This window comes from Panthera pardus, unplaced genomic scaffold, assembly GCF_024362965.1.
Source record: "Panthera pardus isolate Hobbes unplaced genomic scaffold, ASM2436296v1 HiC_scaffold_17, whole genome shotgun sequence".
Taxonomy (NCBI): domain Eukaryota; kingdom Metazoa; phylum Chordata; class Mammalia; order Carnivora; family Felidae; genus Panthera; species Panthera pardus.
The window spans coordinates 38,452,007-38,478,675 of NW_026526732.1; the positions used below are offsets into that span (position 1 = coordinate 38,452,007).

General features: G+C 38.1%; 1 protein-coding gene and 1 long non-coding RNA gene across 10 annotated transcripts in view; one reads left to right on the forward strand and one right to left on the reverse strand.

The window, feature by feature from the left end:
- Positions 1-240: 240 nt before the first annotated feature.
- On the forward strand, positions 241-9,368 carry LOC109248509 (uncharacterized). 4 transcript variants are annotated; one of them, XR_002072099.2, is made up of 3 exons: positions 276-535; positions 4,603-5,067; positions 6,175-9,368. It is a non-coding gene; the product is annotated as an uncharacterized LOC109248509 (long non-coding RNA). The 4 variants fall into 4 exon arrangements; XR_002072097.2 differs by having other exon boundaries at positions 278-535; positions 4,603-6,309; positions 7,738-9,368; XR_002072098.2 differs by having other exon boundaries at positions 280-535; positions 4,603-4,774; positions 4,938-9,368.
- A 7,403-nt stretch (positions 9,369-16,771) lies between these two features.
- Positions 16,772-26,669, reverse strand: part of NCOA7 (nuclear receptor coactivator 7) — a 154,486-nt gene continuing 144,588 nt past the window's right edge. For all 6 annotated transcript variants that reach the window (XM_053904523.1, XM_053904521.1, XM_019418269.2 and 3 more), the window contains 3 exons: positions 19,742-19,837; positions 19,230-19,303; positions 16,772-18,855 (listed from right to left, as the gene is read on the reverse strand). In XM_053904523.1, coding sequence (XP_053760498.1) covers positions 18,720-18,855; positions 19,230-19,303; positions 19,742-19,837 — 306 coding nt within the window. In that variant the 3' untranslated portion in view covers positions 16,772-18,719. The remainder of the gene's footprint in view (positions 18,856-19,229; positions 19,304-19,741; positions 19,838-26,669) is intronic.

A 26,669-nucleotide genomic window follows, 5' to 3' on the forward strand; every position in this document is an offset into this window, starting at 1 on the left:
AGGGCGACGCAGGGATGGGCCTCAAAGCCAGGGAACACGAGGGGGCGTGCCAGTACGCACTTGGGTGCTAGCGGGAAAACCCGTTGGTAGCTACGGGAGTCGCCCCGCCCCCTCCGTCTCATTGGTAAAGACGCAACACGTCCTTCGAGACGCAGGAGCGCGCACCGTCGCGATGACGTCACCTGCGCGCTCTCAGGTCTGGCAAAAGGAACTTGGTGGGTACGTTGGACTTTCTTTTCCGAAGGTGGAAGTTCGCTTTATTTTGAAGAAAAAAAGAAAAAAAAAAAGAGAGAGAGAAAGAAAAAAGTGTTAAAAATTTCGTACGTTTTAAACGAATGAGCACAATTTCTAGAGCCTGCTTTTCAACATAGATTATGTTTGATCTTTTCTTTCGTGTGTGCATTTTCAGCCACGATGGTTTGCTAAAGCTCAGAATATCCAAAACTGAACTTCATATCTCTGTCTACTTTTTTGTTGTTTACAGCACCAGCTAGATCAAAATAGCGGCTTTTATTTCACATTCCTCAATACACAGGTAAATGTGGAGTCTTGTAGTTTATAGTCTGTAATAGTCCAGAAATTCATTGCTCCTGCTTCATGCTTTCATGCTACAGTAACCCTCTAATTAGTTTCCCTCCTCCATTCTCCTGTTACTCAGTAATTATCGCGCCCCCCCCCCCAAAAAAAGCCCCAATTTGTTAATTTGATACTCAGGGTTGACTCTGATTTGACCTAAGCTTTTCATTTTGTAATACTTGGCATTTACTGAACGTCTAAAATGTGCCATATATTTCTCTAATTGTTAAAATAAACAAGGTTGGTTTAGACCACTAAGATAAAAGTTGGTCTAACTCAGGAATCCACCAGCATTTTTTTTTTAATTTTTTAATGTTTATTTATTTTTGAGAGAGACAGAGTGAGCTGGGGAGGGGCAGAGAGAGAGAGGGAGATACAGAATCCGAAGCAGTCTCCTGACTCTGAGCTGTCAGCACAGAGCCTGATGTGGGGCTTGAATTCACGATCGGAGAGACCATGACCTGATCTGAAGCTGGATGCTGAACCGACTGAGCCACCCAGGTGCCCCCACCAACCTTTTGAACACAGAACTCCTTTATTCACACTGAAAAATTTCTTAGACTAGCTTGTTATAGTAACCTTGTTATTTGTTGGCTTAGAAAATACGTAATAACAAAGCCCTATTGTGAATGCAGTCGTTTTTGAATGATTTCTGTTGTATTATTTGAAGACATTTAGGGGTACCTGGGTGGCTCAGTCAGTTAAGCCTCTGAATCTTGATTTCAGCTCACGTCAGAAAATCACGGTTGGTGGGTTCAAGACCCCCATGGGGCTCTACAGAGCCTGCTTGGGATTCTCTCTCCCCCTCTCTCTCTCAGCTTTTCTCCTGCTCGCTCTCTCTCTCAAAAATAAGTAAACTTAAAAAAAAATTATATTTTTAAGTAGTTGTACACATGTGTTCAAGATATTTTTCATTCCTTTTGCAGTTTTCCAATGGTTTGGGGGACCACTATAATAGCTTCCTAGCCTCTCTCGGGAGTCCAAGGCAAAGTTCAGAATCGATGCACTACTTTGCCTTACTTAAGTATCCACTATTTTCATGCACTGTAATATACACTTTGATATACACTTTCACATCACTTTGTTTTTATCCACACTTTTCCCTCTGAAATATCTTTGTTTCCATCTCTGCACATCCACTTTCCAATCCATTCCTCAAATGCTACTGTGGTAGCTACTGTGGTCCCCTCCCTAAGGAAAGAAAAAAAAAAAAAAAAAAACAACCCTCAAGGCAACCTGGCTATATATATGCCTACGTGACAGCATGCCTCACAACCTTGTAACATGAGACCACTTAATCAGGCTGCATGTTTGTGTGTTACCATATATGGGAAACCAAGAAGTAAAAAATATATAAAAAACTATGCCACATGGCATTCGGGGCTCAGTTCTTTGGGTACAAACCCAACTGAGTGGTGCTGGCAGGAATAAAGTTGCTTCCTGGAAAGAAAAGCCTTAGTGTCACGACTCCCTGTGCAAGAATCCTGCTACACTACCTCCTTCATGACATTTTTTTTTTAAATTAACCAAACTGAAAATAAGTACTTCCTCTTGTGAATTCACATAGCAGTTTTTCAACACTTCTCTTGTAGAACTAAACACTTTGTATTGTATACTATTTATGTGGATATCTTTTTTCTTACTAGAAATTATGTTCCTTGATAAAAAGAACAAGTGTCTGAATCTACTGTAGTGCCTCCTATAGCCCTTTGCTTGTAGGTAGACACTTAACAATTGCCTAATGAATAAAAGTGTCTAGGAATAAGGTTGCTGCATGGAAGTGTTCAGATTGCACACTGTACAAGCGTACTATAAATGCAAATGTGTTAATTTGCATCATAGATAAATATCCTCTAAAATCACAGGCAGGCCTAAGAGTTCCAGAGCAGTGGAGAGCTGGGTCCTACAAAAACCCACATTGGGGGGGGCGCTTGGGTGGCTCAGTCGGTTGAGCATCTGGCTTCGGCTCCGGTCGTGATCTCACAGTTTGTGGGTTCGAGCCCCGCATAGGCCTCTGTGCTGACAGCTTAGACTGGAGCCTGCTTCAAATTCTGTGTCTCCCTCTCCGTCTGCTCCTTCCCCCACTCGTACTCTGTCTCTCTCTCTCCTTCAAAAATAAATTAAAACATTAAAAAAAATTTTTTTTAAACCCACATTGGGTGCATATGACCACACACACACACACTCAGGAGACCATTCACCTACACACTGGCACATACCTGCACAAGGTGCACCTGTCCTGTCTTAGTGACACCTGTGATTGGTCCCTCCCCTACCTGGCAATTTTGAAGACTCCCTTCCCATTCTCCAACTTTGAGCTTGATAGAGGTGTCTGCCATGGAAGTGGGAGAAGCAACACAAACTATTTAAAACTTGTCTGGAGTCTTGGTGTGGGATCACGCAAAAGCATAGGCAGTTGTGTGCACACAGAGCTGCTACCAGTTGGTGCTCTGGTTAGCCCCCCTGGGAATCAGCCATTTGGGTTTTGTGACAATAACTACATTTTACTTGTGGAAATGGAGTGTTTTCTGATTTCACAAGGGCACCATATGGGCTAGTAGCAGCCTTGCTTCAATCATGCTCTGGAGTCAGAAAATTCTACAACTTACCATCTGTGAAGATGTAGGCTAAGTTATTTATCTTTCTGTGTCAAGGCTTTCTTCATCTATAAAATGAGGATAATAATAATGTTTAATGCAAACATTATTTTGAGAACCAAAGCCTGGAAGCCTGGCACAAAACTCTCAATAAATGTTAAAAGTCATTACCAATAAATAGGTAGTGATGGTAAGGGATCATATGGTTTACTTGCATTTAAATATAGAAGGTTCAGTGCTCCTATTTAACATAGAAACTGAATTAGACTTTTGTAACATCGTTTCCTCTCCCCCATTTTCCCCTCCCCTCCTTTCTCTCCCCCTGACATACAAAAAGCTGTACATATTTACTAAGGTTCTTCTTTTTGGCTACGCTCACCCCCTTGGTAATCTCACGTCTGTGGTTGTGAACACATGTATGCCAGTGACTCCCAAATTTAAATCTCTAGTACAGACCTCTTCCCTCAACTCCAGACTTGGGTAGCCAACTGCCTATTCAACTACCTTATGCACATGTATAACATATATTATAAACATGTCTGAAACTAGGCTATGGGGAAAGCTCTTTCCTTCCCAAATCTGCTACCATCTTACTTGAGGGAAAACTCCTTTCTGCCATCCACTGAGGACAAAAATTTTGAGATCATATCTGATGCTTCCCTTTAACTCCATATCCAATACATCAGGAAATTTAAAGTACATCCAGAATCTGATGTCATCACTACTGTCAACCTTGGCTGAGCTACCATCACCTCTTATGTAAATTATTCAATAACCTATATGGTCTCCCTACTTCGAACCTTCTTCCTGCCCCCTTTACTGTGTAGTCTTAACACAACAGCCAGAGTGACTCTTTTAAAATGTGAATCAGATCGTGTCACTCCTCTGTTCCACATCCTTCAATGGTTCTATATCCCACTGAGAGTAAAAGCCAAAGTACTTACTTATGAGGATCCATAAGTCTCAACATAATAAGCCACCTGCCCACCTCCTCACATTCTGACATCAGCTACCACCACCATTTCCATTGCTTACTCTACTCCAGCCACACTGGACTCCTTGTTGTTACTTATGCCAGCCAGGCATGCACCCACATTTAGGCACAATGGTTGTCCCTCTGCCCAGAACACACTCCTTTCTACTACTGGCAGTGCAGATTTCTCCTCTCACCTTTTTCAAGTCTTTGCTCAAATGTTTCTTCCCTAATGAAGTCAATTCTGACCACCTTGGCAACCTACCCCTCATTCTCACCCCCTAATTCTCCCTTTCCCTTTTTCTGTTATTTCCATCCTGCCCATTACCTTCTAGATATTTATATTTAAATATTTAAATATTTAATATTGTTATATATTATTATTGTCTGTTTCATCCTCTTTGAATGTAATCTCAAAAATTCTCAGGAATTTTTATCATTTTTGTCTGTTTTTAGTTCATCGAAGTATCCTCAGGATCTGCATGTGGAGTATAGATACCAAGTGTAATCAAGGACAACTCCAAGGTTCTTAGTCCAAGAACTGGAAGGTCAAAGCTGATATTTACTGAAATGGAGAACTCTGCAAGAGCAGGTTTGGGAGCAAGGAAGCCTTGGAATTCAGTTCTGGGTATATGAATTTGAGTTGCTATATCAGGCTCTTTAGAGTAAGTTTGTTGCAGTAAACAGCTCCAAAAATCTTAGTGCCTTAAAACAAAAAAGTTTATTTCTTGCTCACCTGTGTGTCTGCTGCATGTTGACTCTGGCTGTGTTGACTTCATCCCATGACCCAGGCTGAAGGAGCAGAGATGGTTCTGATTTTAGAACAGACGGAAGAAAGAGCACAGTGGAGCCGCATCATGGCCCTTAAGGCTTCTTCTCAGGCTGGCACAAGTCACTTCTACTCATATGTCATTGATCAAAGTAAGTCATGTGGCCAACTCTGACATCAAGGTTAAGTATAATCCTAGGACTGTAAAAAGCAGAAGGCAAAAAATATTTCAAATAATAATACAGTACACTGCAGATGCCTATTTGACATTTAAGTGGCAATGTCACTAGGTAGTTGGATGTATGAATCTGAAGGTCAGGAGAGAAATCCAGGCTGTATATATGAATTTTAGAATCTTTAGCATGTAATATTTACATTCCTGAAGTTAGAAGAGATCACCAAAGGAGTAAGTATAAGTAGAGAAAAGTTCAGAGGACTGAGCCAGGGGCACTCTGGCAATTTAGAAATCAGAAAAGTGAGAAATAATCAACCATGACTGAGAAAGAGTGGCCCTGGAGTCAGTGGTGTGCTGGAGGTAAAGCAAAGATGATCTCGGGTAAGAGGGGGTGATGAGCTCTGTCAAAGCCTGCTGATAGGATACAAAGAGGACTGGCAGTTGAGTGGAAGTTGTTGTAAAGCTGAGAAAAGCAGTTTTACTGCTGGGGTTGGGGAAGAAGCCTCATTCTAGTGGGTTTAAGAGAGAATGGTAGTAAATGAAGTAAAGGGAGCAAATGTGAACAGACCAAACAGATTATTCACGGGAAGAAAAAAGAAGGTACTGAAAGAATGCCAAAGACACAGCTACACTGGTAAAGATCAGAGAAGCAGAGATGCTGGAGTTCTGAGTACAGGAGCAGAGTGGCTGTTCCATCTCAAATACACATCATTTAAGTGCATCTACTCAGGTGTCTCCATTCCTCACCACCAGAGGAAGCTACATCAACCCACCACCCTTTCCCGATCAATTAACTCCACCTTTATAACATTTAAAAGTTTCTTTCCTTGTACATCTTCTCTAAACCCCTGGTCTTGGAGTGCCCCAGATTTTACTCCTTGCTCTTCTTGTCTATCTGCATTCACTTCCTTGATCTTATCCAGTCTCAAAGCTTGAAACATCTATATGCCATGACTCCCACATTTCTAACTTTATTCATCCTTTTCTTCAAATCACAATCCAACTGCATACTTGGTATTTCCATTTGGGTGTCCAATAGATTGAACTGCTGCTGATAACCCTACTATAAACCTCTTATTCACAGACCTCTGACCTCGGCTGATGGCATTCTGATCCTTCCACTTCTAGATTCTGTGACTCCTCTGCTCAAAACCTCCAATCCCATAGGCAGAATGATTAAGAAACTTGCCCAGTGTCATCCCATTAATCAATGACAGAGGTGAGACCCCAATTCAAGCAGCTTGATGGGAACCTGTGCTCTGCACCACAGTACTTTGACACATGCGCATGCTCAGTAGGTTACACGATGTTACGTCTAGTATGAGTCCCTGTTATATAGACATATGGATTTGTAAGAAAATGCGAAAAGGATATATACCAATATATTTGCACTGTGATCTCTGGATGGATAAGTTATGGTTTGATGTTTTTCCTTGATTTTGTTTATGTGTATTTTTTACATCTTCAACAATGAAAATATATTACATTTACCACAAGGAAAATATCCTTACAGATTTTTTTTAAATTCAGGATTCCAGATGAACTTCATTCCCTTTAATCATTCTGTTTAATAAACAAACATCTCATTCCATAAATTTTTGAGTTGCTCAACCCCGATATCAGAAAGTACAGGACATTTTCAGGCAAATTTTGTTCGTATTTTTGGCAGAGATGGACTATAGAACTGGTACAACTATACATCGGATACAGTATAGTGTGTCTCTTCCCTTTTCAGTGAGATAGGGAGAGTGTGTGGGTGGATTTATCTTAATCTCACACTGTGTCTCCACAGTAGACACCCTTCTCCACATCCTAAATAGAAATTTCCTAAACATAAATACAAAGACCTTCCCTGGCTTCTACTTTGTAAACGGAGACAACTTTTTGCTATTTCACCAGTGTCTCAAGAATATTTGATTTTTATTTTCTTTTAATTTTTTAAAAATATTTATTTTTGAAAGCTAGAGAGAGCATGAGTGTGAGTGACTGAGGGGCAGAAAGAGAGGGACACAGAGAATCCGAAGCAGGCTCCATGCTGTCAGTGCAAAACCTGATGCGGGGCTTGAACCCAGGACCCACAAGATCATGACTGAGCCAAAATCAGACACTCAACTGACTGAGCCACCCAGGTGCCCTAAGAAAATTTGATTTTTCTGAAGGTAAGAGGAAAACAAGCATGAACACATTTCTCCTTCCCTAAGAAAAGCAGTATAAAAGGAACTATTTCAGGCTAAAATGGCTATTGCCTGGTACTAAATATTAGATGTGAACTGGCCTCCATCTGTTGGAATGAGTGACGTGTCAGGCGAAGGAAGGGGAGGGAGGAGTGCTTATCTGTGGGAAAGGAGAGAAATTTCCAGTTTCTGGTTACTGGGCTGCCTTACTTAAAACTCTCTTTGAATAAATATTGGCAAGTGGCCCAGAGTCCCAACTTGTGGCTGTTTGAGCTTTGCTAAAGTGCTTGAAGGAAAGTCCTGAATTGTTGTTCTTAAATGGAAACTGTAAGTCATTTGTAGTGGAAAGGATGACAAAAGAAAAAAAAATCCCTTCTTACAACAACTTTGATTCCAGCCATTCCCCTGATGAATTATTTTGTTTATTTGTGTACAGGTGTAATGCAAACATTTCTGCTTTTTTTCCCCCATAGTGCTTTCCTGAAAGCCACGTCTTCAAACAAATTGTTGAAAGTAATTCTTACTTTATCAGGAACAAAGTTACACTTGGACTTTGTATTTTTGATAAAGAATTCAGCATAAACAAAGTTCGATATAACCAACACCCTAATCAGTAGTACTAACTTACCTTTGTCTGGCATTTTATAATTTTCTAAAGCACTTTCTTGTATGTACATTAATTTGATTCTCTGACAATGCAGAGAGGTAGATATTATTGTCCCTGGTTTAGAAGTGGATAAAATGAGACCCAGGAAGATGAACCAACCTACTCAGGATCGATTTAATTGGTGGTTGATAGAGGGGGCTATCCTCCACCCCTTCAGTAGGACCAGAGGTACTTTCTGTTGCCCCCAATGGACAGAAGACAGCTACTATGTAAATTAGCACACCCCACCATCTTGAAGTTAGTGTCAATTTTTAGTCAGATCCACACTTGCATTTCTTTATAACTTCAAGGCCAAATAACTCATCTACACCATTCATTCCTGTTCTTATTACTTACCCTCAAACTCTTTACTCGTACATAAATTGCCTATGCTTCTTTCCCCCAGCTTCTTTCCACCGCTGACCTCTTTGAAACTCTTTCCACTGCAGAAGCCACAGTTTCATCGTAAGCACTCTCTATAGCCTCAACATCCTCACAGAGCCATACCTTCACTTTCTTGCCTCAAGTGAAACCTGGCTTTTCCCCCAAAGACATCACTTCCCTTGAGCCCTGACAAACAAAAACTGCTTTTTCCCCTGCCTTTCAACATGCTGAGAGGTATGTGGATGCAGTGTTGATATTCTCCTAGCTTCTAGCTGCCAGTTCCAGGTGATTCCATTCTTACCTGTATGAAACTCCCCAGTTTATGCCCCCTTTTGAGTCTCATGCTGTAGCATGAGGTGTAATCATCATCATCCACCAGCTTAAGGTCACTCCCCCAGATTCACTGAAAGCTTCAGCACCTGGCCCACACAAATGCTGCCAGACTCCCACTGTAATCTCAGACAGCCTTCATGCCCATGATTCACAGCCCCTCAAGCACCTGGATTCCATTGCCCTTTGCCTCCATTCCTCTTTAACACAACTCATTCCTGTGGCAAAATCCTAACTTTATGTTTACTCACATGCTCTGAAAACCAGAACTCTAGTGACCCTTCACACCTCTGCAACTTTGACACTTTCCTGACTTCTTAGTAATTTCTGTTCTTGATCTTTCTTCAATTCTTTGAGTTGCCCTCCCATCTTCACTTTCATCCTTGCCCAGCATAGACCCCAAAGGCCCATAAGTTCTCTGAATGGCTTCTGGGTACCCACCATGCCCTCCTTCCATCTTTGCTATACTCCCAACCAATTCGCTCTCTTCTGTGGTTATCTGAGTGGTTAAAGGCATGGGCTGGGGAAGCCTGTTTCTATCATTTGAAGACTTTTTCCACCATGTAATAATTCTACCTTGGACAAGTCATTAATTTTTCAGGGCTTCCATTTCCTCAATTGGGAAATAGTAGTATCTTATCTCCTGACCATCATAAATTATTGTGAATATTAATTGAGAATATATGTAACATGCTTAGAATAGTACCTATCTCATAAGTACTCAATAAATGTTTAATAAACTGCTTTATGATGTTTCTTAAAAAAAATCACGTAGCCAGATTAATAAGTACCAATACATGCCCAAATCTGCAAAGCAAAATGTAATCCAACAAACACCCTCTTTTTTCACTCCTTCCCTAGATACTGCCTGCTTCAGGGAGACTTTTGAGACAATACCTTTGTAGGGCCTGAGAACCTCTGATTTCATCATATTAATTATTTGTCCTCCTCATCAGAAGTAGATAGGATTAGCAGGCTGACTAATGTTTATTATTTGTAAGGCAGGAATAGCAAGGATTTCATGTGACCACTTCCCAGAAGACAGACTAGAAGAAACAGGCAGAAGGCATAAATAGGCATCTCATAAGAGAGAAAACATGGATGACCAAGAAACATATTAGAAGATGTTCATCCTCATTAGTAGGGAAATGCAAATTAGAACTACAATGAAATAACCTTGCACACCCTTGAAAATGGCAAAAATGAAGAAATTTAACAATATCAGATGTTGGACTAGGTATTCTTATGGTGGGCATGTAAATGATACAATTGCTTTGTGAAACATTGTGGGGTTTTGTAAACCCAATATTCACATACCCCAGGGACCAGCAGCTCCATCCATTGAGAGTCTTTCACATTTTGTCAACCAAACATAACAAAAAGCACAAAGCTGCAAATAACCCTATCCACTGACAGGAGAATGGATAAATAGTGGATAAATAGTGGTATATTCACCAGAGGAATATTTAACACACACACACAGTAAAATATAGCTGCAGTAACAACATGAACGAATCTTAGAAACACAGTTAAAGGGTAAAGAAAAAACAAGTAAATGTATGTATTATAATAACACTTTAAATATATTAATCTATTTAATTCTCACAATATCTCTTTGAGGAAGGTACTATTGCTCTCATTTGACAGATAAGGAAACTGAGGCACAGAGGAAACAGTTACAGATGAGAAACCAGCTAATAAGTGGAGGTTGCAGGATCTAGTTAACATTTACTACATGCTTACATAGTATCAGACACTGTATTACCTTGCCCATACCCACATTATCTACTTTATGAAAGATGCTCTTATAAAATGTCCTTCTTGGTTGTTTTTGTCTTTGCCTGATAAATCTTCCTAAATAAACACAATAAGTTAGAGAATCCAGTTTATCATTTGACTTAGCACTCTTCTCTCAATCCCATAACCTAAGTGCAAACTCAATGGATAGTTTCCTCTTCATTTAAATGGTCTTCAGAACCATTTTCTAGGATTTGCTTTTGGAAACGAAATGTAACCCCCAGCCAGTGTCCTAAATCCCTGAGGCCCTGGAACTTCCCTACAGCCTACATTTTTCAGAATGCCAATAACTAAGAGATCTACAAATGAAGGAATTCTTCTCCCAAGGGCAACCACACATGCCACCACCATCACGACCACCATGCCCCCCAAATATAGGGAAGACCTAAAGGGAAGTACCTGAGGAGCTAGAGGAAGGATCATTCTTTCCTGCACCACAGTCTTAAGACACATGCTTGGAAGTTTGTGATTGAATATTGTATGGGGTGGAGGAGGGGGAAGAGAGCCAGGAATCCAAAACCTGTGGTTCAGTCCCAACTCTGATGCTTAGTTGTGGAATGTTGGGCAAATCCATTAACTTCTCTGGGGCTCACTTCCTTCAGTAATGCACTTCAGTTAAACTTGACAAACATTTATTGAATGCCTCCAGGGTATCATGCACCCTGCCAAACATTGGGGTTATAAGGATAGATAAGACCTGATTGGCCATAAGAGGAGCTTCCAGCCATTAAGGAGCTTTCTGTCTAGAGTAGAGGACTGTGGATTTTGGTGCCTCAGGTGGTGAAGCAGAGTGTGGGTAACCAGGTAGTAGAGATATTGCAGAGACTATACAATGTCAGTGTACTGCTATGGTTAAGAGCTCAGCTCTGGGGTCAGTCATAACTAAACATATCCTGGCTATAACCCTCAAGAGTTCTGTGACTTCAAGCAAGATTTCTTCTCCTGAAGAATCAGTTTCTTCATCTTTAAAACAGAGGTAATAATTATACTGTCTTCATTTTGAGGATCAAATAAGATAACACATATAAAAATGGAAGGTGAGTCATGATCAGTAAATGTTACCTGTCCTCCTCATTCTTCCCTTAGCACTGTTATTACTGTTATCACATCAGTTGTTCCTTAAGGCATTGTGACACGGTTTGGAGATCCAGGAAGTTGTCCATCAACACTGCTCAGCTCTAGCTAACTCACTGGGGGAATAAGATGAACATTCAGTTCTTATCCCAAAACCTTTCCTGAAGACATTGACATGCATTAACAGGATGATTACTGGCTAGTGCAAGGTGGAATTTATCTTCGAGGAGGTTATTTCTAAATATTCTGAAGTATGAGAGGGGTGTGTAATTTAGCATAGCATAAGCAAGAGGATAATTTTAGATAAGGTGAAGGATTGTGTTGATACATACTTTTGGAAGATGTTTACGTGAGGAGTGGATATCATGCTAAATAAATTTGATCTAATAAATTAGGGCCCAGAAGTTATAATGAAAGTGATTAATAAATATGACTACAAAGCAATTATAATTAAGAAACTCTTCATGTATATTAAAAATATAACCTGAATGAAATATATTTTTTAACATTTATTTATTTATTCTGAGAGACCGAGAAAGCACACGAGCAGGGGAAGGGCAAAGAGAGAGGGAGAGAGAGAATCCTAAGCAGGCTTTGTCTGCACTGTCAACACAGAGCCCAACTCAGGGCTCGATCCCACAAACCGTGAGACCATGACTTGAGCTGAAATCAAGAGTCAGACGCTTAACAAACTGAGCCACCCAGGCTCCCTCTGAAAAAAATATTATGTGTATATATATATATATATATATATATATATATATGTGTGTGTGTGTGTGGGTGTGTGTGTATGGCTGATTTTGTGACTATGCAAAGAATGCTTACAAATCAGTAAGATGATGAAAACTTAATAGAAAAAAATGCAAAGGACTTGGACAGAACATTCAGGAAAAACACAAAAATAGCCAATAGATGTGGGAAGATGTTCAACATCATTGATGTGAAAAAAAAGATAACATTTTAGCAAAGATTAAAAAGAGGAACATAATCAGTGTTGGTGAGAGTGTGAGGTAACTGGCATACTCATATATAGTTGGTGTAAACAAGTTAGTGTAACTTTTATGAAGGAATAATTAATAGTATCTTTTTAAACAAAAAGTGTAGTATAACTCTGACTCATTGCTAAAAATTATCTAAAACATATATCATTCATAAAGGCACTATATACACTATATAGAAGGATCTTACTCAATTATTTGTAATAGCCAAAAAAATTCTATCAATGACAAACTGTTTAAAAATGACAGACCCATGCAATGAAGAATGAAGCGCATATACTGATACAAAATGTTCACAGTATACTGTTAAATTTGAAAGACAACTGAAGAACAGTATGTACAGTATGCTTCTGTTAATGTGAAGAAGATATAAATAAGTATATGTGCACAGAAATGATCCAGAAGGAAACACAAGGAAGTTTGATGCTTTTTACCTCTGGGAATGTAAGGGAGAAATGTCTGCCTTTTACTGAATTGCCTTCTGTACTGTTTGAAAACTTTATCATGAACATGTATTACTTTTGTAATAAAAAAAGGAAACAAAACCTTAGTAAAAATATCTAAAGAGCAAATAGGAGCCATTTCAATGTGTCTGAAAATAGTTTTCATAAGTTGCTCTCTTAGAAAATGAATTTTCCTTTGCAACTCACATCATTAGTTTTTTTTTCTCCATTTGAAGGAAGAATTCCTTTATTATTTAGTAATGATTACTTTATGCTGAGCACTATTTTGAGCGTTCTAATCGTCATGGTGGTCTACAATCATGGGTGGTCATTATTATTATTCTCACTTAAAGAAAATGAGGCACATGAAAGTTAAATTACTTAATCAAGTTCACATAAATAGTAAGCTCTAGAGCTGAGATTCAAACCCAGAATGTTTGGCTCCAGAATCCATGCCTTAGGCACTATGCCTGCTCCTTTTGAAGTCCTTAGAAGCTTTGAGTTCTACCTGGATGATCTGATAATGTGACCTATGCCTTATACGGTGAACTCTCCCTGTGGCATCCCAGGTCAAACCTATCCACTGTTCTGACCCTTTGGAGAACCTAATAGAGAAACAAGATGCTGCAAGAGGACAAGATGAGGCCTTGCTGGGTATGGAGTAATAACGGGGCCTTTTAACAACTCTAAAGGTTGACACAATACCTCAACACAGAATATCTTTGTAGAAATATCCTTACTGTTAACTGGAGTCTTCAAAGATGAAAGGGCTGATCTGAGTCAGCTGTTAGGTAAAATGCTGTTGATCCATCAGCTAGTGGAGATTGAGGTTAAGCCAATAAGGATTGCTGTAGGGAATAAAGGCTGAACTCATTGGCTGAATTCCATTGTTTTCAAAGTATGTCAAGGTAAGGAGGATTATTTTTTTTTTACCTGCCAAGACATGAGAAAACATGCCATGTCATCCAAGTTTATTGAACGTGAATGTGTTTCTTGGTGTTTCTTGTTTAGCATTTTCCTCAAGGGTTACTAAGAAGCTAAATCAGGGTTCCTTTTTGTAACCCTAGAAGTGGAGTGGTTGGTCAAATGATGGGCCCTTGTTGACGAATAAATAGGACAATAAGATCATCTAATGGTCTTTAATGCTTTTTGGTCACCCTTCATTCTAACATGTTGATAGTGAAAATTTTCTCCACATGCAAGGTTCTCTGGGTGTGCATGTTGCTAGCGGGCATCCCAGCTGGCAAGCTTAGTAAAGAAGATTGGTCACCAAATAGAACTTATTTGAGGCACTCTTTTTTTTTTTTTCCACCAGCCATTTTATTATTTTAAATTTTTTTCTGTAACAATGGATTTTTTAATTTTTATTTTATTTTTAATTTTTGATTTTTAAAAATTTACATCCAAATTAGCATATAGTGCAACAATGATTTCAGGAGTAGATTCCTTAGTGCCCTTTACCCATTTAGCCCCCCCCCCCACAACTCCTCCAGTAACCCTCAGTTTGTTCTCCATATTTATGAGTCTCTTCTGTTTTGTCCCTCTCCCTGTTTTTATATTTTTGTTTCCCTTCCCTTATGTTCATCTGTTTTGTCTCTTAAAGTCCTCATATGAGTGAAGTCATATGATTTTTGTCTTTCTCTAATTTCACTTAGCATAATACCCTCCCAATTCCATCCACGTAGTTGCAAATGGCAAGATTTCATTCTTTTTAATTGCCGAGTAATACTCCATTGTGTGTGTGTGTGTGTGTGTGTGTGTGTGTGCATACACACACATCTTCTTTATCCATTCATCCATTGATGGACATTTGGGCTCTTTCCATACTTTGGCTATTGTTGATAGTGCTGCTGTAAACATGGGGGTGCATGTGTCCCTTTGAAACAGCACACCTGTATCCCATGGATAAATGCCTAGTAGTGCAATTGCTAGGTCGTAGGGTAGTTCTATTTTTAGTTTTTTTGAGGAAAGTCCATAGTGTTTTCCAGAGTGGCTGTACCATCTTGCATTCCTAATTGAGGCACTCTTGGCAGTTCATTATTCTTTGATGATTCTGAAACTGGATGCACAATTCTGTGTAAGGAATAAATTGTTTTTCCTTCCTGTGGTTCATCATGCATTGTGGATGGGTGCCTGGTGAGGGATATGGCATCCTACAGGACTACCATTAGCAGTAGAATGTCCAGTGTAGGAACAAAACACATGCTGATGGCCATGGCAGAAAATCTTGATTTGAAACAAGGCCTGGGAGAGGTTTTCAGTAATCCTATAGAGATTCAAGTTTTCAGTGTGGAAGGATTCAGGGAACTCAGCTCCCTGGTTGCTCACCTAAACAGTAAGACACACACTGTTATTTTAGGTGGTGCCACACATGTAGATAATAGCATAAATGAAAGGACTCAGAACTAAAAGTTCTCTTCTGGTGAGGAAATAATAATCTGAGTTGATTGCTGATGAATTGCTGATGAAATACAATTAGGCTGTGTCAAATCTTCATCTAGAACTGTGCTGTTCAAAATGGCAGCTGCTGACCACATATGGCTAAATTTAAATGAACTAAAATTAAAAATTCAGCTCTTCAGTTCCCCAAGTCCCATTTCAAGTGTTCAACACTATTAATGGTAGCTAGTGGCTACCATAAAGGACAGTGAAAAATTTACATTACTGTAGGATGTTCTATTGAGCAGCACTCATCTAGAAAATAAACAATAGATCCTCAAAGATATTTTATCAAGAAACACCATTTTGGTGGTTTGACCACACCAAGGATGCCCTATCTAGTTTTTATTCTGAACCACTAGAAATTTGAATTAGAAAGGAGGGTAGTAAGACCTTAGATTTTGGTGTGAATTGTAAAGACTAATTTTCTCAGTAAAGACAATTTTGTTAGGGAATCACTATGGATAATAGTCCTAGGCAAGGAGGTGGGAGCAGAGGATGTGATGCTCTGAGGTTAGGGTTTCCTCTGAGAAAAACTGTGTGACCCAATTGGGCAGAAGGAAGTGGTCAGAGGAACTTTTGATATTTGCATAAGGGGTAAGTGTAACTGACCTAGAATTTCTGGAACTCCCTTTGGCTTAGACCTCCTTTTCTTTCTTTGTATGCTTATATTTGTAAAAATAAGTTAGGCATCTTAAAAAGAACATGAATCTTAGCTTCCCTTTCTTGTTTAAGAGACTCTCAATGCCTTCCTCAAAAGCAAAGTGTTCTTTTGTTAGTCTTGTTTCACAAGGCTTTAAAACTTTAAAAGTAAATAAAGAAAAGGACATAAAATAAAGGGCAATAATACGTCTTACACTCATTCAGGATGTCCCTGGTGACTTGTAGCATGGGCATAGATCTAAACCATTTTCAACAGAGCCTAGTGAGACATTAGTTTGCCCCCTTGCACCCTAGTCTTTTGATGTAGATTCATGAACTGAGAAATTGAGAAGCAGTGAAAACTGACATCTTCATCTGTAGGACCTAGGGGGCAGAGACAGGATAGCTGGGATCAAAAATATTGATCGGAGGGTAAGATCCTTCATTGATATTAGGAAGTATGTCAAGAGAGATGTTAAAAAGAACTATTCGAAGAACAGCTAGAAGGATTAAGAACAGAGAAACTGGTAGGTAGAGCCAAGAGTTATCTCTAGTAACTGTAACGGGTTTTCATGAGCTGATGAGAAAGTAAGAGGGTGGCTACTGGGAACAAAAAGGGACTTTCCAAGGCAGCAGTAAAACATGAATACTGGACCTTGTTTAATCTTGCATATTTCATCATCCTCTCACACAAGTAAAACTTCTAGCATCCAATAAATACCTGTTGAATGAATCCTCGGGAAAGAAAATCACACTGGATGCATAAATTCCTTTATTGAAAATATTGGGCTAGCACTGCATTACATATACTCAATATCCATAAATGAAGGGCCACACACTTCTGATTGGACAATACTGTTTTAAATAGAGAATACAGCATCTGGATATGCTCTCACAAATATAATATCATGGACTAAACTAGGTAGGAGTGAACTATATGCAAAATGACCATTTTGTTCATTAATAGCATATGGTTGCAAATGGCATAAATGGTAAACTTGATCATCATGAGACATTCCTGATATCTCACACCAACACATCATTAACGAGCAGATTAAACTGTCAATATGTTGTTAATCAAGAGTTCTCAATAAGAGAACCTGGGTGAAAGCACACCAGGGTATATATTTAAGATTTAATAGAATTCATTTCAACTTGCATGGAATGTGAGTAGGGTAAAATAATTGCTGATCTGACAGGAGGCCACTTGGCATTTGTTCTCTTTTGTAAATATTCTAATAAGAGAATAATCTAAATTAGGAAATATTATGCCAGCTTAAGGCTACATTCTAAAGATGGTTTCATTTTTTTAAATGCAGGTATATAAATACTACTTGTTATTTATGTTCCCTTTCAAAGATCACAGGGGGCGTAATTTATGACAGACCACTTCTCAGCTTTGGCTATTATTTAGAAATTTTTTCCATTAGCAGTCTTTGGCTTTCATAAAAGTTTGGCAATCAGTAATATTGTTTAGTTTTTACCAAGGCTTTATTAGCATTTTTAACAAAGAGTATTTTATGATGTGAAAATGGGTTGATGTTAGAAATAGTTTTTACTTTTTATTCCAATTTTTGTATGAATGCATTTCTTTGCATTGCTTTTTCTCAAATGAAAGAGTCTAGAAACCAAGACAATTGGGCTAATTTGACATTTTTCATTTGGTATAAAATATGCAGAAATGAAAACATTCAGTCTCTTTGAAAACAGAGGCCTGTTCATTAATTTAAGAACTTGGGGGAAATTATGCACAAAACACTATGAAAATAAAGTTTTTGTTATTAACACACATGATATTATAAGAAGCAAAACACTTTCTGTTCAAAGCAGGGTTTGTTCTAAGTCTAGATTCAGAAAGGTATCCATTTCTGTAAATATCAATTTACAACTGTGAGAAATGGCTTCTTCTTTACAACAATTATGTTCAGAGTAAGTAAAAATGTATCTTTTTAATGGCTAAATGGAAAGATGGCCTACAATAGTCAAATCAATAAACATTGGTAATGAGTTTTTAAAAATTCAGAATTATGCTGCTTAAGACCTATCACCCTAAACAATCAGGGCAAAAGAAAATTCAATATAAAACTATATAAATCAAATGGGTTTGTTGCCAAAACATAGCACAAATGTATACATTTCTTTATTTCAAGATTTGACACATTAAAAGAAAAACTGCCAACACATTTTAGACAATATTCTAGAAATAATAAATAAGACAATTAAAAAAATCATATATTCCCTTTAAGTGCTGAGCACTTCCAATTTTTCTAAGTGAAACTAAGCTTTTCCATGGCAAACAATAGTATGCTGTACATTTTGGTAATGAAAATTATGTTGATAAATACACAAGGCATGTATATATTTCCACAGTATCTTTTTTTTTTTCACAGTTACCAAAAATAAAAATAGCATTCAACTCATACATCTATAAATATTTTGATTCCTCACTGCATGGATTTGAAGGAAGTGGGAGCATAAAGTCTTTCAACAATCCGGACTTCAAAATTCTTTCTTTGTTGTCTGCCCTCCACATGGACCTTTCAGAAACTCTCTGCAATGTGACCATGCTCTGAGATGATGGCAGAAAGAAAGCGTTATGGTGGGATGAAGCAGTCTGGGCTGTGGCTAGGTCTTCCAGCCAGCTTTAGGAGGGCTGATGGAACCCAATCTTTTTAATGTGGTATTTTAAGGCAGTCTGAATTTCACTCGAATGTCCATACCTCGAGGTCTTGAACTATGAAGTCTTCCTTTTTGGAAAGAATATCATTATTGAAAGTGCTGCAGGAGTTGCTTCGTCCATGGTATAAATCAGCATCTAGCCATAAACCAAATCGTCCCCTGAAAAGATCAAAAATACAAAAAAGGTGAAAACATTTCAATCTCACGTGGCATACCTTCTACCCTCCCTCGCCTCATCTTTCCTTTATGCTATAGACAGACAAAACCCTAAACTGCTTGTAAAACAAAGTCTACATTTCCTTTATTTCATTTAAATGACCCATCTTTCCCAAAAGACAAGTGATAGTAGTCCATCATTTAGACACATAAGTCATTTCATCTCTGATTCTTAGCATCCTATGTTAGGCCACTGTCCTAATTACTCTAAGCACATGGCCTAGCTAAAATCACCTGACACAAGGTTTTGGTTATCTGGGTCAAAACAGACTCTCACAGATCAGGTGGTAAATAAATAACAACAACAAAAACCTTACCCTCCACCACCAAGTTCCAAAGAACTTATGTCTCCATTAATAAAGTATGAGTTTTCTCCACTCCACTTAAAGACCTTAGGATAGAAACACAAGACAGAGAACAGACATTTCAATCTGGAGAATCAGTGAAGAGGGAATTATTAGGATAATACCTCTGTAGAGAAGGAAACTGCCCATTAGCTGAGGAAGTTCCTAATTGGCAGATCTTTCCTACACCAGGATGAGAGCTTCAAAGGGGTTATGAGAGGAAAGACCTCTCAAGCACATGTTGGCTCTGACTTGCTATCCCTCCCTGGGTCCCAGAACATGCACAAGAGCAGTTTCCAAGGCCCAATGAGGGGCCCTAAAAGCACTTTGTGTGCTACAACCATGAAAAGCTGACCCAGGCTAGAACGAGTCCAAATGAGGTTATGGGACAGCTGCTGCTCCCATGATAGTCCCCCACCTCCAACCCCATCCAGACTCCTGACACTGGGACATTGGGAATTTAGGTATTTCTTTCATTTACATACCTTGAAATTGGGGCTAAATGTGTAGAGAAAAGTTTCGCCAGTGCCGTAATAGTGGTCACTGAACTTGAAAGGATGAGTTGCATATGCTCCAAAAATCTGTCAAAAGAAAACAGAAACATTATCTACTTTCAAACCTAAATGTCCCAAAGAGTGGCGTTCTGAAATATTTTAACATAATCCTGCTCTGAGATATCATTAACCCTCTTTCAGCAAAGACCATTACTAAATTTGAGTTCTTAAATAAAAAAGCTCACCCCCAACAAGCAGATAAATAAAATATCCCTAGTTCTAATTGAAACTCAAGTGGCTCAAGGGAAACTTATTTGACAAAGGCCAACGATTATTCCAATTTTAAAGGACTTCCAAAGTCTACTATGGGGTCAAATTTCCTTTAGTGAATATGGATGACATGCTGGGAACATTAAACAACAACAAGCACCTTGCACACTGAAATGAGTGGTTGAAAGACCAAAATCATGTGTCTTAAGTGTTTTATAAGTGAATTCAAGGCCAGATATTTACCCAGAAATAATAAATGTTTTCTCTTTTGATTTATAAAAATTAGTTCTCAACATGCTTATTAAAACTGTATCCTTAACATAAGTGATCTAATATCTCTCAGCTGAAATGCCTTTTAAGAAAAAAATAATTCCATAATACAATGGGCTTTAGGGGTGATTTAGATGTATTTGAACCAGTAATTTGTCCATTTTTCCTTACTGAGGGTTTGAATAAGCAGGGTTTTCAGGATTATGTGGGCCCACTGTCCCAGCTTCCTATCCTCCTCACATCCTGAGCAGTGCTTGCAAGGGTGAGAGCTGGCAAGAGTGAACATTATATTTTGAAAATGTCCCTAAGTGATTCTGATATACTGTCTACTTCAAAACCCACTTGGGAATCACTGTTTCAAATGGAGGCTATCTTAGCACAATGCACTCTAGTTCCATCCATGTTGTTGCAAATGGCAAGATTTCATTCTTTTTTGATTGCCAAGTAATAATATTCCATTGCATATATATACCACATCTTTTTAAAAAATTTTTTAAATGTTTGTTTTTGATAGAGACAGAGCATGAGCGGGGGCGGGGGGGGGGGGCGACGCACAGAGAGAGAGGGAGACATACAGAATCTGAAGCAGACTCCAGGCTCCAAGCTGTGAGCACAGAGCCTGATGCGAGGCTCGAACTCACAAATGGTGAGATTATGACCTGAGTCAAAGTCCAATGCTTAACTGACTGAGCCACCCAGGGGCCCACAGACCACATCTTCTTTATCCATTTATCAGTCGATGGAGATTTGGGCTCTTTCTGTAATTTGGCTATTGTTGATAATGTTGCCATAAATATTGGGGTACATATGTGCCCCTTCAAATCAGCACTTTTATATCCTTTGGATAAATACCTAGTAGAGTAATTGCTGGGTAGTTCTACTTTTAGTTTTTTGAGGAATCTCCATACTGTTTTCCAAAGTGGCTGCACCAGTTTGCATTCCCACCAACAGTGGCATAGTGCTCCCCTTTCTCTGCATCCTCACCAATATCTGTTGTTTCCTGAGTTGCTAATTTGAGCCATTCTGAAAGGTGTGAGGTGATACCTCACTGTGGTTTTGATCTGTATTTCTCTGATGATGAATGATGTTTAGCATCTTTTCATGTGTCTGTTAGCCATCTGGATGTCTTCTTTGGAAAAGTGTCCATTCATGTCTTCTGCCTGTTTCCTCACTGGATTATTTGCTTTTTGGGTGTTGAGTTTGGTAAGTTCTTTATAGATTTTGGATATTAACCCTGTATCTGATATGTCATTTGCAAGTATCTTCTCCCATTCCTCTGGTTGTCTTTTAGTTTTGTTGATTGTTTCCTTCACTGTGCAGAAACTTTTTATCTTGATGAGATAAACAGTTCATTTTTGCTTTTATTTCCATTGCCTCCAGAGGCATGCCCAGTAAAAAGCTGCTGCAGCCAAGGTCAAAGAGGTTGCTGCCCATTTTTTCCTCTAGCTTTTTCATGGTTTCCTGTCTCACACGTAGATCTTTCACCCATTTTGAGCTTATTTTTGTGTATGGTTTAAGGAAGTGGTCCAGTTTCATTCTTCTGCACGTTACTGTCATTTTCCCAGCATATGCTGAAGAAACTGTCTTTTTTTCCATTGGATACTCTTTCCTGCTTTGTCAAAGATTAGTCAGCGATACATTTGTGGGTCCATTTCGGTTCTCTATTCTATTCCACTGATCTGTGTGTCTGTTTTTGTGCCAATACCATATTGTCTTGATGATTACAGCTTTATAATACAGCCTGAAGTACGGAATTGTGATGCCTCCAGGTCTGGTTTTCTTTTTCAACATTACTTTGGCTATTTGGGGTCTTTTCTGGTTCCATAAAAATTTTAGGATTGTTTGTTCTAGCTCTGTGAAGAATGCTAAGTGAAATCAATCAGAGAAAGACAAATATCATAGGATTTCACTCATTAAATTTAAAACAAATTTAAGAAACAAAACAGATGAACATAGAGGAAGGGAAGGAAAAATAAGATAAAAACAGAGAGGGACGCCAACCTAAGAGACTCTTAAATATAGAGAACAAACTGAGGGTTGCTGGAGGGGAATTGGGAGGGGGAATGTGCTAAATGGGTGATGGCCATTAAGGAGGGCACTCTGTAAGTGATGAATCACTAGGTTTTACTCCTAATACCAATACTACATTGTATGTGAAGTAACTTGAAGTTAAATAAGTAAATTAAAAAAAAATAATAAATGGGGGTTATCTGAAAAATGTCTTATAACTTTTCAAAATTATTATAATTGGATTACAGTCATTGTGAAATCTCTTCTTTACCAATTACACGTAGTTCCTGGCAACCTGAAATACTAAAAATTAGACAGGATAGAAGTCTAGAAACTCTTTCTAACCAATGTTCTTCACACTCCCTACTACCAAACCTTTCCCTAGAGCTGCTAAGAACAAACAAAACAGTAACAAATACATCAAAAATCCATTTCCTTTCTTCTGGTGATATTTCAGTAAAAGAACTAAAGTATAGCTGTGATAGGCATCTTTTTTTAAAAGCATGGGCTTAAAATAGGACAAGAAGGGCAATGGCCAGAAGTGGAAGAAAGTTATTCCTTTTCTGATCAATGAATAGGAAAAGCCACCTTACCCACTCACCTTCTCAGGATTCTAATTATATTTTTTCTTAGCTAATATTTCTTAGCAATCATGGAAACCTACTTAAGGACTAGAGATTGGATGATACTAAGGAATTACTGTTTTGTTAGGTATATAGCATTGTGGCTATATAAGAAAATGTCTATTTTCTTTTTTCTATTAATTTATTTAGAAAGGAATTGTATTAATATGTATATAATGATATTGTTGGGTCTAAACCATTAAAAATGTAATACATTTGGCAATAATGGAACAAAGGAATCCTTGGGGAAAAAATTAAGACAACCAAAAGTGGAAAAAAACCCCAAACAAACAAGGTTAATATAACAAAATTTATAAATGTATATTTGCTCTCCTCTCTTCTCTCAGCTTTTAAAAAAAAATTTTTTTTTTTAACATTTATTTATTATTGAGAGACAGAGAGAGAGCATGAGCCGGGGAAGGGCCGAGAGATGGGGAGACACAGAATCCAAAGCAGAGTCTAGGCTCTGAGCTGTCGGCACAGAGCCCAACGTGGGGCTTGAACTCACAAACTGTGAGATAATGACCTGAGCCGAAGTCGGACGCCTAACCGATGGAGCCACCCAGGCGCCCCCTCTCAGCTTCTTTAGTAGGAAAATTTATATAAAGTAATAATCATAACAATTTATTTTTGGGTTTTTAATATATATCAATGTAATATATATAACAAAATTACCACAAAAACTGAGAAATTTAATTGAGCAATAAGGGAATAACATTTCTGCACCTCACTGGAATTAAGCTAGTATAAATCAGACTTTATCAATTGCTTGATGATCGCTCTATTTTCCACAATGCCTTATGGCGTATATTTCTCCACAGTCTAATTTGACTAAAACTGAGCCCCTTTGCAGGGGTTTCTTTGGCCAGTTTATGAAATTTACCCTGACTCCAGGAAGGCCCTCATTAGTGGTCTCTTTTCCTGGTTCTCTCTGGTAGACTAGATGGTCTTCAGTTTGGCTTGTTGTCTTCATGCAGATGCCAACCTCCTCTTCATCATTTTCTAGAGTATCCTTTGACTTGAACTTCTCCATACTCTTCTAAATAAAGTCAGTTCCTTTGGGAAAGCTTCAAAATCTGTGTACCCTCCATCCTTTCTTTTTACATATTCATAAAGAGTTAAAAATTTGTATTAAGTTGATAATGTAATATTACGTGAGCTTCAGATGTACATTATAATTTGACATCTGTATTCATTACAAAGTGACCATCTCCATAGATCCAGTTACCACCCATCAACCATACTTTTGACCCCTTCTTTCCACTTTGCATACAACCTACTGCCCTTTCCCTTTAACCATCAATCTGTTGTGTCTAAGTTTTTGTTTTTATTTATTTTTTTGTAGTTTTAGACTCCACGTGAGTGAAATCATACTGTTTCTTTTTCCTGACTTATTTCATTTAACATAATACCCTCAGGATCCATCCATGTTGTCACAAATGACAAGATTTCAATCAATTTTATGGTTTAGTAGTATTCCAGTATGCATATCCACCCATGTGTATATATGCCACATCTTCTTTATCCATGCATTCATAGATAGACATTTAGGTTGTTTCCATATCTTAGCTACTGTAAATAGTGCTGCTATGAACACTGGGATGCATATATTTTTTTGAATTAATGTTTTTATTTTCTTTGAGTAAATACCCAGTAGAGGAATAGCTGGATAGCATGGTAATTCTACTCTTAACATTTTGAAGGATCTCCATACTGTTTTTCATAGTGGCTGCACCAATTTACATTCTTACCAACAGTGTGTGAGGGTTCCCTTTTCTCCACATCCCCACCAACACTTGTTATTTCTTGTGTTTTTGATGTAACCATCCCAGCCAGTGTGAGATGATATCTCATTGTAGTTTTGATTTTCATTTGCTTAATAATTAATGATGTTGGAACATCTTTTCATGGGCCTGTTGGCCATTTGTAACTCTTCATTAGAAAAATGTCTGTGCAGATCCTCCACCCATTTTTTAACCAATTGTTTGATTTTTTTTTGGTAAAGTCATATGGGTTCTTTATATATTTTGGATATTAATCCTGTGTTAGATATATGATTTGCAAATATCTTCTCCCATTTAGTAGGTTCCCTATCCTTTGCAGTGCAGAAGCTTTTCAGTTCAATGTCCCATTTGTTTACTTTAGCTTTTGTTTCCTTGGTCTTTGGATTAAGATTCACAAAAACATCACTAAAATAGATGTCACAGAGTTTACCTACTATGTTTTCTTCCATGAAACTTATGGTTTCAGTTATCGTGTCCAAAACTTTAATCCATTTTGAATTAATTTTTGTACATGATGTAAGTCAGTGGTCCAATTTCATTCTTTTGCATGTGGCTGTCTAGTTTTCCCGGCATCATTTATGGAAAACATTGTCATTTCTCTGCTGTATGTTCTAAGCCCCTTTGTCATAAATCATCCATATATGTGCGGATATATGTTGCATTGATCTGTGTGTCTGTTTTTATGCTAATGCCATACTGTTTTAACTACTAAAGCTTTGTAATATAGTTTGAGTCAGGGAGTGTAATACTTCCAGTTTTGTTCTACTTCCTCAAGATCGCTTTGGCTATTTGGCATCTTTTGTAGTTTCATACAATTTTTTTAAAATTATTTTTTCTAGTTCTGTGAAAAATACCACTGGAATTTTGACAGGGATTGCGTTGAATCTGTATAAACTCTGGGAAGTATGGACATTTTAACACTATTGATTCTTTGAACTCATATTTTCCATTTGTGTCTTATTCAATTTCCTTCACCAGAGTCTTATGGTTCTCTGTGGACAGGTCTTTCACCTCCTTGGTTAAATTTATTCTTAGTTATTTTACTGTTTTTGATACAATTGTAAAAAGGACTGTTTTCTTAATTTTTCTGATAATTCATTATTAGTGCATAGAAATGCCATTGAGGGGCGCCTGGGTGGCTCAGTCGGTTAAGCGGCCGACTTCGGCTCAGGTCATGATCTTGCGGTCCGTGAGTTCGAGCCCTGCATCCAGCTCTGTGCGGACAGCTCGGAGCCTGGAGCCTGTTTCAGATTCTGTGTCTCCCTCTCTCTGACCCTCCTCCGTTCATGCTCTGTCTCTCTCTGTCTCAAAAATAAATAAACGTTAAAAAAAATTAAAAAAAAAAAAAAAAAAAAAAAAAGAAATGCCATTGATTTCTGTAGATTGATTTTGTATCCTGGAACTTTACTGAATTATTAGCAGTTCTAACAGGTTTTTGGTGGAGTCTTCAGAGTTTTCTATATAAAGTATCATATCATCAGCAAATAGTGACTGTTTTACTTCTTCCTTTCCAATTTGGATGCCTTTTATTTCTTTTTCTTGTCTAAGTGCTCTGGCCAGGAATTCCAATAATATGTTCAATAAAAGTGGAGAGAGTGGGCATCCTTGTCTGTGACCTTAGAGGAAAAGCTTTCAGCTTTTCACCAGTGAGTATGTTAGCTGTGGATTTGTTATATGGACTTTATTATGTTGAGGTGCATTCCCTCTACACTTATTTTGTTGAGAGTATCATAAATGGATGTTGAATTTTATCAAATGCTTTTTCTGTACCTATTCAGATGATCATTATGAAATTTAACTTACACTTTGTTAATGTGGCATAGCACATTGATTGATTTGCAAATATTGAACCATCCTTGCATTCCTGGAATAAATCCCATTTGATCATGGTGTATAAGTTTTTTAATGTATTGTTGAATTTGGTTTGCTACCATTTTTTTTGAGGATTTTTACATCTATGTT